At 38.6% G+C, this 15,224-nt stretch overlaps 1 protein-coding gene across 1 annotated transcript in view; it reads left to right on the top strand.

The window, feature by feature from the left end:
• The window catches only part of ALG14 (ALG14 UDP-N-acetylglucosaminyltransferase subunit), an 87,031-nt gene that overhangs the window by 20,315 nt on the left and 51,492 nt on the right, over positions 1-15,224 (top strand). The window contains exon 3 of the mRNA XM_017655083.3: positions 12,620-12,751. Coding sequence (XP_017510572.2) covers positions 12,620-12,751 — 132 coding nt within the window. The remainder of the gene's footprint in view (positions 1-12,619; positions 12,752-15,224) is intronic.

The raw sequence follows: 15,224 nt of genomic DNA, 5'->3' as shown, positions 1-15,224 counted from the left end.
CAAGAACAAAGGACTTTTTTTCCCCCTGAAGTCTGGGCAAGGAAGGTTTCTCAGAGTAAAGTGAGGAGTGGCAAAAGCTATGGGCAGGCATAGAGCAGCACCCTCACTTGTCTTTGGCAAGTCAGACTTGAAAGCCAGTTGTAGAATCCAGTGGCTAGTTTTGAGGATCCCTGATCTCTGAGGACCTCCTTGTTGCACAGTGAGAGACTGAGGTCCAGAAAGGTTGCCTCACCAAAGGTAACAGAGCTGGGTGGTAACAAGACCCAGGCTGGACCCCACAGTTCCTTCCCTCCTTCATGACACTTCATCAGCTACCATGAAGTGAGCAACTACCAAGTACCTGAAGGACTTGAGTAAGAAAACATCTTTGTGTGAGTGTGGTAAATTTTAGTCATCTTGATTTTGGAATGACTGGTTGAACCATCGAACATACTTTTCTTTTAATATGTATTATATTTTGCATTATTAAAAAAATAGTTATGAAAGAAAGCTGAAATCATTTTTGATTGAATGAAATTTTACCATTTTAGTTTTGTCTTGTTTCCAAGATTCTGCAATAGTGTGGCATTCATTAAATAATAAATGTACTGTAGGTTTCAGTATGTGGGAACAGCACAGAATGACTTCATAGACCACATGATTTGCTCTGTTGTGGTTTATGATGCCATCTGGATTCCTTGGTGGAATTATTTCCATCTAAACCACTATAAACTTCTATTTAGTTTGTCACAAATCTAAAGCCAGATATGTTTGTGGTTTTTAGCAGTGATGTAATTCTGGAAGATACTTTGAAAGTTACAAGTTGTCATATGCTATATTAACTTTTAACTCAGAGTTTCACATAATTTCAAACAAACTAGAAGCCTAAAAAAATACTCATTTCTCCACTTTATTTTCTTCTCTTAAGCATTTTCCCTCTCTTGTCAGTATTTCCACTATACATTTAGTTGTATGTGTGGGGAACACTGGGATGCTCTGTAGGCATACACAATACTATAGGATGTGGCTTCTGCCCCATCTTAATCAAGATGCTTAGATAGATACAAAGGGGGTTTCACTAATATGTCTTTTTCAATATAGTGGGGAGAGACTAAGGGAAAGAGAACCTTGCTTGCTTTGTCTTTTATATTATTGCCAACTGTGTGAAAGAGACTGGATCGTGTTGCAAGATATGCACATACTGCAGGATGTATACATTGAACTACACAGAAAGAAAGGACTCAAGTAAAACATATTTTCTAGGAGTGTGCAGCTCAGTTGGTTGCCAAACAGGAGCAATTTGCAAAACAGCAGAATTTGCCAAGAATCAACAGAAAACTGAAGATTTCTAAGGCCCTATGTTTTTTTCTGGTTTCTAACCCAAAAGGCTTGGGGGCAAAGGAAGGAATCATTGGTAAAGTTGGTGTGCCAAACATACAGTGCAGAATGGGACACAAAAGACAGAGATGGGAGAAGGCAGGGAGCTCAGTTCCCATAGAACCAGAGAAAGAGATAACAAGCTCTCAGTTTGAAAGCTGTATATAGGGTAGGTGAGGTGAAGCACAAAGAATGAAAAGGAAATGGGTCAGGATAGATAGCTGGCCATATAGAGAATCAACAGTCGGCAGGGAGCACAGCCCCAGAGGAAACAGGTTCAATGCATTATATATTGGAGAAAGCAGGCTCTACAGTGAGGCACAGAGATTCAAGAAGGGCCTTTAGTAGGGTGAGTCAGCAGCATATTTCAGTATACATAAAAGACCTGGGTTCAGGTCCTGGCTCTACCACTTGCTGGCTCTTTCACCTTGGGAAAGTTCAGATTCTTTTTCTGTGAAGTGAGGAAGTTGGATTAGTTGTTCTCTTACAATCTTGAGATGTTATAAAGTAGAGCGTTGGCATCGTAGACCACAGACTGGACTTCCGGAAACTGCTATGACAATCATCTAGCTCTTCAGCAAGTATGCTGAGCGCCTATGCTGTGTGAAACACCATTCTGCACACTGAGAGTAGAGCAGCGAGCAAGACAAAATCCTTTCATCTCATGGAGGTCACAAGCTGAGGAAAAAATGCAGGCAACAAACACATAAGTGATCAAGTTAATCTGAGGTACCAAAATTGCTATGAAGATGGAAAATAACTCAAAAGCCCAAAACCAGTGGAATGCAGCAAAGGCAGTTCTAAGAAGAAAATATATAGCAATGTACGCTAAACTCAAGAAAGAAGAACAATCCCAAATGAACAGTCTAAACTCACAATTAATGAAACAAGAAAAAGAGAAGAAATGATGCACAAACTCAGTAGAAGGTGCGACATAATAAAGATCAGAGCAGAAATAAATAAAATTGAGATGAATAAAATAATAGAATGAATCAACAAAACCAGGAGCTGATTCTTTGAGAAAATAAAAAAATAGATAAACTGTTAGCCAGACATATCAAGAAAAAAGAGTGCACACACAGAAACAAAATTAGAAACGAAAAAGGAAAAATCACTATAGACACCACAGAAATACAAAGAATTATTGGAAAATACTATAAAAAACTAATATGCCAACAAATTGGACAACCTAGAAGAAATGAACAACTTTCTAGAAAAATACAATCTTCCAAGACTGACCCAGAAAGAAGAGGCAGAAAATCTGAACAAACCAATTACCAGTAATGAAATCAAATTGATAATCAAACACTACCTAAGAACAAAGTACCTGGAACAGATCGCTTCATGGCTGAATTTTATCAAACATTTAAAGAAGAGCTAATACCCATTCTCCTTAAAGTAATCCAAAAAGTAGAAGAGGAGGGAATACTTCCAAACTCATTCTATGAGGCCAGCATCACTCTAATACCAAAACCAGACAAAGACAACACAAAAAAAATTACCATTTTCCCTGATGAACATAGATACAAAAATCCTCAATAAAGTATTAGCAAACCAAATTCAAAAACACATCAAAAAGATCATCCATCATGACCAAATGTAATTTATTCCAGACATGCAAGAATGGTACAATATTCAAAAATCAACATCATCCATCACATCAACAAAAAGAAGGACTAAAATCACATGACCATCTTAATAGATGCTGAAAAAGCATTTGACAAAATTCAACACCCATTCATGATAAAAACTCTCAAAATGGGTATAGAGGGTACGTACCTCAACATAATAAAGGCCATGTACAACAAACCCACCACCAGCATCATACTGAACAACCAAAAGCTGAAAGCTTTTCCTCTAAGAGTGGGAACAAGACAAGGATGCTCAGTCTCCCCACTTTTATTCAGCATAGTACTGAAGGTCGTAGCCACATCAGTTAGACAACACAAAGACATAAAAGGCATCCAGATTAGTAAGAAAGAAATTAAACTGTCACTGTTTGCAGATAACATGATATTGTACATAGAAAACCCTAAAGAATCCACCAAAAAAATACTAGAACTAATAACTGAATTCAGCAAAGCTGCAGGATACACAAAAAAATCTGTTAATATGCAGAAATCTGTTGTGTTTCTATATACTAACAATGAATTAGCAGAAAGAGAAATCGGGAAAACAGCTGTTTATAATTGCATCAAAAAGAATAAGAAACCTAGGAATAAACCTAACCAAGGAGGTGAAAGACCTATACTCTGAAAACTGCAAGACACTCTTAAGAGAAGTTAAAGAAGATACCAATAAATGAAAATCTATCCTGTGCTCATAGATAAAAAGAATTAATATTGTCCAAATGGCCATTCTGTCTAAAGCAATCTACAGATTCAATGCAATCCCCCTCAAAATACCAACAGCATTCTTCAACAAACTAGAACAAATAGTTCTAAAATTCATATGGAACCATAAAAGACCCCAAATAGCTAAAGCAATCCTGAGAAAGAAGAACAAAGCTGGGCAGATTAAACTCCCTAACTTCAAGCTCTACTACAAAGCCACAGTAATCAAAACAATTTGGTATTGGCACAAGAACAGACCCATAGATCAATGGAACAGACTAGGGAGCCCAAATATAAACCCACACTTACATGGCCAATTATTATATGATAAAGGAGCCATGGATATACAATGGGGGAAATGACGGTCTCTTCAACAACTCATGTTAGCAAAACTGGACAGCTACACATAAGAGATTGAAACTGGATCATTGTCTAACTACATACATAAAAGTAAACTCGAAATGGATCAAATACCTGAATTTGTATATCATGAAACCATAAAACTCTTAGAAGAAAACATAGGCAAAAATCTCTAGAATATAAACATGAGCAACTTTTTCCTGAACACATCTCCTCAGGCAAGGGAAAAAAAATAAAAAATGAGCAAGTGGGACTACATCAAACTAAAAAGCTTCTGTACAACAAAGGACACTATCAGAACAAAAAGGCATCCTACAGTATGGGAGAGTATATTCATAAGCTATTTATCCGATAAGGGGTTAACATCCAAAACATACAAAGAACATGCCTCAACACCAAAAAACAACCCAATTGAAAAATGGGCAGAGTATCTGAACATTTTTCCAAAGAAGAAATACAAGCACATGAAAAGATGCTCCATGTCACTAATCATCAGGGAAATGGAAATTAAAACCACAATGAGATACATCACCTTATACCAGTTAGAATAACCAATATCCAAAAGACAAGAAACAACAAATGCTGGTGAGGATTCAAAGAGGGAAACCCTCCTGCACTGTTGGTGGGAATATAAATTGGTTCAACAATTGTGGAAAGCAATATGGAGGTCCCTCAAAAAACTAAAAATAGAACTATCATTTGACCCAGTAATACCACTCCTAGGTGTTTACCTGAAGAAAACAAGATTCCTGATTTGAAAAAATATATGCACCCCTGTGTTTATCACTGTACTATTTGCAATAGTCAAGATACGGAGGCATCCTGAGTGTCCATCGGTAGATGAATGGATACAGAATGGAATATTATTCAGCCCTAAAAAGAACAGAGGGCCTATCATTTGCAACAACATGGATGAATCTAGAGAGTATTATGCTCAGTGAAATAAGCCAGGTGGAGAAAGACAAATATCAAATGAGTTCCCTCATTTTTGGAGTATATAAACAAAGGAAAACTGAAGAAACAAAAAAGCACTAGGCTCACAGACTCTAGAAAGGGATTAATGGTTACCAAATGGAAGGGGTTGGAGAGGGTAGGTAGCGAGGGAGAAGGGTATCAAGAAGCACTGTAATTTGCAATTACAAATATAGGTAAGTCACAGGGAAGGCAGTACAGCATGGGAAAGACAATGACTCTATAGCATCTTACTATGCTGATAGATAGTGACTGTAATGGGGGGGTGAGGACTTGATAATATGGGTGAATGTTGAAACCACTGTGTTGTTTATGTGAAACCATCATAAGATTGTATACCAATGATATTTTAATGAAGAAAATAAATACAAAAACAAAAAAAATAGCTTTGAAGATGGTAAAATAAGGCAGTATGACAGAAAGTGACTGTATAGTTTGGAGAGGGGCTCGTGGGGAGAACTGAATCCTCAGAGGAGATAATACTCAAGTGAGACCTGATTTGAAGGAAAGAGCTAACTGTGAGACAGGCTGGGGGCACAGTAGACTGCTCAGAATGAATAGAAAAGGCCTTAAGGAAGGAATGAGTTCGACACATTCACACACAAAAAGAGTGGTAGCTAGAGTGAGTAAGCAAGGAGCAGTTAGCGAGGCAAGCCAGCACCAGGTCACACAGGACCTTGGAGGCAGTTGTAAGAAATTTGGATTTTATCCCAAATGCAGTGGTAAGCCATTGGAGGGTTTTAAGCAGGAAAATGAAAGGAAAGATCTGCTGTACATTATAAAAAGACTGCTCTGAAAATAATGTAGAGAATAAAGTGTAGGGGATTAAGAGGAGAATCAGAGGCGAGTTAAGAGGCTATTGTAGTAGTCACAGTGAGAGATGGTGATAGCTTGGACCATGGGAATAGCAGGTACACTGGGAATGGGTGGATAATCTGGAAATGTGTGTAGAGGTTTTGGAAGAAGGAAGCATGGGGGCAGCCACCGCCCAATCCCTGCTACGCTCAACATAGATCTTTGTGACTTTCATATGTAGGCAGGAAATATATTTATGTTAGATTCTATGGTTCATTTGTTGATTTATGGCTTGGGAATGCAGGAATAGCTAGTTTTGGTTGTGAATGTGTTCAGTTTTGAGTCATTATAGAAAAGCCTAGTGAACAGAAGAACACTAAAGTATGCATTTCTTGACCCCAGTAGAATGGATTGAGAGCCGGTTTAGCAGCACACAGTGTCTCTCAAAGAACTTTCCTTGGGTCTCTATAAGAATCCAGAAAAACACTGACCCTACTTGGGTCATATGGCCACTCCTAAACCAAATGTTGGGTCTAGGGGCAAGGGGTGGGAGTAGGAAAATGATGGATGAAGCATCCATCCCTTATGTCCTGCATTCCATTAGTAGGACATGAAAGAGGGTCAAGGACATCTCCTTCAAGGCAAAGGTACAGACTAAGAAAAACAGTATTTCTGTAGAGATGCCTTCATTTGGATTTCTCCAGATGCCACAACCCTGGGATGCCTGGCTAAAGGTCATAGCCAGCTTGAAATGTAGCTTTCTGAAACTGTGTCCCATTCCTTTATCTTCAAAGAAACTTTTATTAAAACCAAAATATAGTCCTTCTATTGATAATTTTTCCTCAGTGACTTCTTTAAATACTTGATTATTTTCTAAAATTATATAAATAAAAAGTCTCTTAAGATGTTGTCATGGCCTCTCAGTGTTTCCTTTATCAGTGCAATACCCCAGCACCAACTTGTGAGTGTCAAGCAGGACTCATCTGAGGGCCCTGTCCTCTCAGGATGGCCCCCAGTTCCCATCTGCCTGACTACACACCTGCATAGCAGGTCTTAATGAAGCAAGTGGGCATAGAATTTTTCAAGCAGTTTTAGTTGTAGAGTGAGTGCTGTCCCTCTTCTAACCATAGCAAGCTACTTTTCCCTTTATTTTCAGACGTCAGAGCCTCGGAACACTCCTCTTTCATGGACCTGTTTTCTTTTGGGGGAGGGGGACTCACAAGGGCTGAAAAGTTTCTGAGGCCCTCATGAATGGTCAGTTTTACAGTGAGGCGTCTAGGCTGTGTATCTAGGACATTATTAGGGGACAGGGTGTTAGTCTTTGGTTCCTTCTCATTTCCCTCCTTTCTCCCTAGAGCTTAGGACCTGCTGCCTCCTGGCTCTGGCTGTTTATGAACTCCCAGTGCCCTGCTTTGCTCAGGTTTTTTCTTCTACCCCCAGGAATTCCATTCAGTTCAACTCATTTGTTGAGTAGCCCTTACAAGCAGGGCCCTAAGTATACACTCTGAAATCACCTCTTTGTGTCCTTTTGTATTCTCCATCTGAATACATCTCAGCTAGGTGACAGGAAGTTGGAATTAATTTATATTAATGTGTAATAAATAATATATTGAATCATTCATTCAATTAAAATTTATTGAACACCGATTGTAACCCATATTTGCAGTGATTTAAGTTCCTGGCCTCCTAAGGTAACATATTCTAATGGAGGAGACAGAGAGTGAATAAATATATAATATGCCAGTAGAGTAAGTACCGTAATTTTAAAATATAAGCAAGTTTGGTGATTGGGGAGGGAAGGGCGTGTGTATATGTGGGAAGGGGAAAGGGTTGTTTTAGGAAGGTGCCTCTGACCGGAACTGATCTGTAATAGTGGAGGAATGAGTGTGTAGAGACTTGGATTTAAAGAGAAATCTCTTTGTGGTAGGATTTCCAGTTATCTGAACTTACTATAAAAAATAATAATGTGAAGAAGAATGATGAGATTTGGAGGTGGAGGCCTCTCTAGGATAGAGCTGTAATAAGCTAGAGTGCTATCACATGGACTCCCCTACCCCTTACCAGTCAAGGTCATGGTTCTGACCCCTTGCCTCGGTTATTTCTGATCCTTACCACTGCCCTTCCTCTGGCTGGTCACCACCTTACTGTTTTCCTGTTTATCTCACTGGTAGAACATTCCCCTTGGCTTTCTTCCCAGTAACTACTGAAATCCCTTCCTCGATGGTAATGCAGATTCTCCCATCACATTGCTTCAGAATGCCTCCGAATAACCTTCCTTCCCTGTCACTTGGAAGAATCTATTCATTGCTGCATCCTATGGGTAACTGTATGCTTTATCATATAAGTTGGGACAGTTCTGACAGCAGAAGGAGCACTTTTAATAATGTTGGGACTATAGATATAAACTGGGACTGTCCTCTGCATACTGGGTGATTGGTCACTGTAGGCATGTCGCCATGGGCCCAGTTAGCTCCACCCTGCAAGTAGAACTGAGACTCCCCCCCTCAGTCTAGCATCTGCTCTGGAGGCTGAGGTTGGGCTCTTTGCATGGGGCATCAAAGCAGAGGTCATCACTCTTGAGTCATTCATCTTCAGGCCTGTTTTTCTAGTTTCTCCCATGGAGATGCCTCAGTTCTCACCCCAGAAGGTGCCTTTCCATTCTTTGATAATGGACTGGAGACTTCCTAAACCCATTATCTCTGTTTCTTTGGGCTGCTACATGGATGAGATGCAGATTCTTCCATGTCCAAGTCTAAGAAAGCCATCTCCAGACCCAGACACCCTTGCATAGGCCTTACCAGACCTGTGTGTTTGCCTCTCTGGAGCTAAAGTGGAATTAGAGGAACTTGGCTCCCAGAGCTTGAGTCAAACTGATCTCCCTTCTCTTCTCAGTCAGCTGCATCTGGGGAGGCCTCACCTGTGCACTAGGTGAAACTTCAGCCTAGATGGGGGAGGGTTCTTGACTCTGATCAAGAAAGAATTCTCAAACAGGTTGGATGAGTGTAAACAAGGAAGGAATTCATTAAAGTGAGAGTAGCAGTGAATGGTAGCAGCCGTGCAGGCAGCAAAAAGCAAGGAAGGAAAGGGAAGCTCACTGAACTCCAGTTTGGCATAAAGCAGACTCCCTTGCCAACTCCTGAAGCCAGGATCACCTGGTGTCTAGTGTGTCCCCTTGAATCTGTACAACATGGAAACTAAACCTCTACAAACCTGGGATTTGGGGAAGTTGTAGGGCACTGAATGGAGTGAGATTATGTTCTGAGAACTTCCCAAAGGCAAAGAAAGGAAATTTTGGGGTGGGCTACTTAAGAGCATGATCGTGCAGCTGCCATCCTGTCTGGGTCACTCAGGCAATGGGAATTTGCCAGCCCAAATCAGAGATCTCAGTAGCACTTCCCTACTTGTCTGAAGTAGGACAGAGTAAGAGAAGACTATGTGCTTAAGTCTAGAAAATTGAACGAAATAGCAAAGTAACAAAGAACCTTACCACTGTGAAAAGCGATCTCTCATTAACCTTCCAAGAGGCTTGCAAGAGCACAGAGACAAAATGCAATAAGTTGAGCAGCAAGAAGTCTTTATTGAAGGCAGAGCACACACTCAAAGATAAGAGGAGTGTGGGCAACCTCAAAGAGGTGGCATACTTTAAGCTTAGGATTTGTGTCTTCTAAGGATTTCAAAATGAGGCAAAGGATGGGGGTGAGGGTGGGGCACAGGCTTGACATGTGGTCTCATGATGTCTGTCTCTGGTGGGAAACATGTCATTATCCATAGTCAGTCCTGTAGATATTCTGTAAGATAAACCTAACAAGGAATTTATTGGTCCTGTTCTCCAAGATAGTGGTTACCCTCAAGCAGTGGAAACATATCATTTAGGACCATTTCCCTGCCTTAGGGTATGATGGGTTGTTGGCTAATCACCATAAAATATGTCAGGAATCTCACCTCCTAACGCCCTGGTTTTTAAAATGGAATCTTAGCCTTAAGATGGAGTCCCTCCTGTTCTTACTTTACTATTCATATCTCAGCATTTTTCATCATAGGCAGTAAAAATTGCTCATGGTGCTTGTCCCATGTCCCTGCTCTGCCTCACTTCTAGCCCCTGAGGACACTAAAAATACTCAGAAAAAATGTTAACTGTTACTATTGAAATATTATAACTTTTTACCACATTATACTTACAGCTTTAAGAGATTCAAGGGCATGATAAACACCCATGCTTTTTTGAAGAAAATAATTGCAGATGTTGAAATCAGGCCTCAAAATTTGAAAATGACATCCAAAAAACTTTTATAGTAAGACTTACTGTGTTATTTTTACCATAATAATAACCATGACATGTTATTGGGTACAAATATATTTTGAAATACAGGTTAACAGTCCCTTATCTGAAATCCAAAAAGATCTGAAAACTGGAGAAAAAAAAAATTCCAAATTTGTCACAAGTTCCTTGAACAGCAAAACCTGATTTGAATTGGTATGAGATATATAGTCTTTATTTATCCCACTTTGTGTGAATATTCATATTTTGCTGCAGAAGTATTAATATATTTAGTTACTTCCTCAGATTTCAGAGGGGGTTTATGGTATATGGTATAATACCTGTTCAAAACACTTCTGCCAAAAAGGTTTCTGTCAAGGGATTTGGGCTCTATTAGACTCTTCTGCTTATCACATGTTTTTCCATTAATAAGCTCCACAAATTAGGCAAGCACAAACCTATCATAAGATTCCTTACAGGTTTGCCCCTTCTTGGTTATGGCTCCCTGTTTGGTCTATATTCTGGGAACTAACTGTTCAGTATTATTTTCTAGTTCAACATTTAGTACCTTTAGTACCATAGTCTTTTGGAACAAAAAACAACAGTGATTCAATAAATGATTAATAAATAAATTAAAATGGTGGATAACATATATTGAGCCCAGATCTCTACTTGTCCACTGGTGTAACATGGAAGGAAGAGGAAATATCTTTTACCATCATATATGAAACAGAGTAGTCACATATGCAGTCCATTTTCATTTTGTGTTGAATACTTAAGAACTACACTTTCACCCTCCCAGAGTCTAACAGAAGCCTCCATACAGATTTCATGTCTTTTTCTAAATGCAAAAAAATTAGGACCAGTAGTTGTATGTCTTCCACTAGTTTAGGAAAAGACTTCTATTATTTTCTTCAGAAGCATATTGTACCTCAAGACCAAAGTGGGGATGGGAAAGGAAATGTATTCAATATTTAGTCCTTTACTCTCTGGCTTAACGTGTGTTGTAGCCAGCAGACTCCAAGAAACCCTCACCACCTGATATTCGAGCCTTTGTGTAGTCCCTTCCATATCAGATGGGTCTACTGTTGAGCTATGTAACCAGAGGATTTTGTAGATATGATGAAGTATGCCTTCTGAGATTAGGTCATAAAAGACTGCTGTTTCTGCCTTGCCCTCACTTGGCTCACTTGCTTTTGGGAAGTGGCTGCTGTGTAATTACACAAGTAGCTCTACAGAAAGGTCTTTGTGGCAAAGAAGTAAGGTCTTCTGCTAAAAATGTACTAAATTGCCAAGCCGTGTGAGTGAGCCCCCTTGGAAGTGGATCGTCCAGCCTCAGTCAAGCCTGCAGATGACTGCCGCCCCAGCCACAACTTGAGTTGCATTTTATGACCTCAGCTAAGACACTCCTGGATTCCCAACCCCCAGAAACTGTGAGAAACAAAAAATATTTCTTGGTTTAAGCTGCTAAATTTGGGGGTAATCTGTTACTAAGCAAAACATAATATGTGTAGAACTTTGATTCAAGGAGGAAATGTATGTTTCTCTGACTATGAAAGTAATAATACATGCTTGTTGCTAATTTCAAGCATAGACATACATGACCTGGAAAATGAGAATATCTTATAATATTGCTCCCTTTACAATTCATGATAAATAGGTCCAGATTTTCTCCATGCAAATACTAGTATGTGTGTGATTTTATAGTACACATTGGATCATAGTAAACATGCTGTCCTTTAACTTGTATATTTACTTTAATAACTTATGAGCACATTTTCCATTTAAGTTTATGTAAATCTATGTCATTTGTTAATATGTTTCCATATGTCTTAATGTATGAACTGCATTCCTTATTGGAGGATATGTGAGCTGTTTCCAATTTCCACAAATGTGAGCTACAATAGAATGGATAATAAGCATTTGGGTAAATCAGTGGGATGCATTTCTAGAAGCAGAAATAGTGGATCAAAAGACACACTTAAAATTCTAATACGTATTTCCAGATTTTTCTCCCAAAACACTGTACCAATGTATTTGTCCAGGAAATATAAATGTCTATTTCCCAACACTTTCAATAGCACTGGGTATCCACAATTCTTGTCAGGCAGGTAAAAATGACTCATTGCTTTCTTTTGTGTTTAGCCATCTTTTCATGTTTATTGGCTGTTTGTGTTTACTCTCTTTGGAATTGTCTCATTTGTCCAACTTGATAGTAGGTAATTTTTCTTATATATTGATCTATAGGAACCTTTTTGTATCACCAAGTTAAGCTCTTTGCCTAAAACATACTTTATAGGAAATTTCCCCTAACTCATTGTCAAAACTAACATTTTCAAATCATATTTAAGAACTTTTCTGTTATAATCCAATGATGGTTGTATAAATCCTGTATAAAAGCCTTTATAACTTAATTTAAAACTAGTTAGAATGAAAATTAAAAATAGTCAAGACAGTATTTCCTATTTGTACAAATGTTAACTTGCTATATTTAACTTTGGTGTCAATGGCCCAGTTGATTTAGATTTTTGCTGTTTCCTTCTAGTTTCCCAAATACTACATTCACCGCATACCCAGAAGCCGTGAGGTTCAGCAGTCCTGGCTCTCCACAGTGCTCACCACCTTGTACTCCATGTGTCTCTCCTTTCCCCTGACTTACCGAGTGAAGCCAGATTTGGTATGTATGACCATCGCTGAGGAGAGGGAAAGTCATTCTCCTGTGGATCCACGATTAGTAACAGGACATAATAAGTTCTTAAACAGCTACCATTTATCACTGTGCCAGGTACTATATCAGTCCTTGCAGTAACATGCTAAAATTTATTATTTGAAGCACTTTGCTGAAAAAGATGAGAAATGTGTCTTCGCTTTCTAGCTGTAACTTGAATTCTAAATGTGCCCTTTTCTCCCCCATGTCTCCTGGTGATGAGCACTAACAGGGCAGTATCTTTAATTGATTTGTGCTCCTATTCACCTGTGGTTCCTGAGCCACCTTCGTGTACTTGTCAGTCATAATTGAGTCAATGTTTTATTCCTTTCCAATACTCTGCTTGTTTTTGTCAAGACTGTTAACAAATGGGCTGTGCAGTGAGCAGAATGTTATACATGTTCAAGTTTTTACAGAAAATAGAAATATGAAAACTGAATTAGGTCAATGTGTTCAACCTTACCTTCCTTATCTATGAAAGTCCTTAAGTTCTTTGTGGTATTTAGGATGAAGTTCTAGTATTGAAGTCTGAATGTGCTTCAGTAGACAACGTAGAGCAGTAGCTGTGTTACCACAATAGTATACATAGTTCTTAAATAATGCTCTCATTCCTATTTAAGACAGTCCATTAATTGGCATAGTCTGAAAAGAAAGTCTTTATGCTTTCCACAGGCATGAGTTTTGACACAGTAGATGTCATTCTCATCAGTGGTGGAACAGAAATACATTTAGCTGCAATGATTTTGAAAAAACCATGGATGGTTTGAACACATCCCTATCAAGACGTAGAACATTTCTGTCACCCAGAAAATTTTTTCTTGCCCCTTTCTAGTCAACCTCTATTGGCCCAAAAGGTTTAATTTATTTATTGGAGCTCAAGAGACATAATGGAAGGGAGAAAAAAGTTCTTCACATTTGAAACTGTTATTTACTAAATCACTAGAGGCATGGCTGCTGTCACTGGCAAGAGTTAGCTGAGAGCAGTGGCTTTAGGTCTCCAAGGTGCTAAGGCTCAGAAGGAAGTAGTAACACGGTGAGTGGTGTCGCATAGACGTGGAGGAGCTCTGGTGACTGCCTGGCCTTAGTACTTAATGCCCTTGTAGTGGAAAGAGTAACCAATGGAGCTTTAGGACCCATTTGGTCCCAGGACCATTTTAGCTTTTTTTAATTTTAGTCAGTTTCTTTTCAGGCCTCAGTTTTTACCTTAAAATGCAAGGATTGGTCTAGAGGTCTTCTCAGTTTCCTTCTAACTTAGTCTAAAATTTTATGAGTGCTGTAAATTTGCCTGTGAAAAATGGAAGAAAAAAAAACAATTACAATGTTTTTAAAGGAATAAGGAAAAAATGGGGGAAATATGAAATACTTATTTCCACTTTAAATTGAGTTAGTTAAAAAAATTTCAAACCTGAACATCATCCAGTCAGCTGCACTGATATCGTTGGCTTCACAAAATGAATTCCCATGTAATGAAATCCCTTTTACAGAGAGAAAAGTTAGTGGTTAAGAGGCCTTCTTTATTACATTAAAAGCAAAACTACAGTGTGCGGGTTTCTCCTGTATTCACACGTGGCTTCCTTATGACTTCTATCACAAAGCACTATCTCTTTTAAAAAGTGAAGGAAAAACCCACTCTTAGAAAGGATAGCAGCATCAGCCCTTAAATTACTGGAGTCACCTGAACTGCCAGGTGACTTTCACTTTGCTTTAACTGTGTGCACCTGAGCACCCAGTAGGTCTGCTGCTCCACTGAGCTGTCAGGTGCCTCCCTGTCATGTATAAAATATAAACACAGACACTTTCCTTCTTGTTCCAGAGTGAGTGCTGAATAATAGAACATTTTAGTGTTTTTTAAATGGAAATCCCATCTGATAGCTAATACCTAACTTTCATTGTGTGCTGGCATGTGCCAGCTGTGGTACTAAGTGCTTACATTCATGCTGTATGAGATAAGTAGTGCTGTCATTCACTTTTAATAGATGAAGAAACTGAGGCCGTTAAGACATGAAGTTACTCGCCTAGAGCTTGCATAATCAATAAATAATGGAGCTAGGACAGAATCCAGGTCTTTGATTCCAAAGCCAAAAGCCTTAATCACTGAACTTAATGCCACCATTTCTGACTCACAGCATAGATGATGTGTTCATTCATGTGGACCTTTTAAGAATCAATTAATGCATTCTTTTAAGTAAAATACATTAAACATCACTCCCTCTAAAAATACTATAAAATAAAAATATATCCCAGCAGCTTATGTTAAGTACTTGTTTTCATAGCAGATTTAACAAACACTGATCCAATTGAATAATACTACTATATATTTCTACATTAGATGTCATTTATTTTTGTCAAAATAAGATATTTTAAAAATTCAAAATTGATCATAAAAATAAGGGGAAATAGTACCATTAAAGAAGGGTTATTTCTGAATTATTCAAATCGACTT

This window comes from Manis javanica, chromosome 4 (assembly GCF_040802235.1).
Source record: "Manis javanica isolate MJ-LG chromosome 4, MJ_LKY, whole genome shotgun sequence".
Taxonomy (NCBI): domain Eukaryota; kingdom Metazoa; phylum Chordata; class Mammalia; order Pholidota; family Manidae; genus Manis; species Manis javanica.
This window is presented reverse-complemented; position numbering and strand designations above follow the sequence as displayed.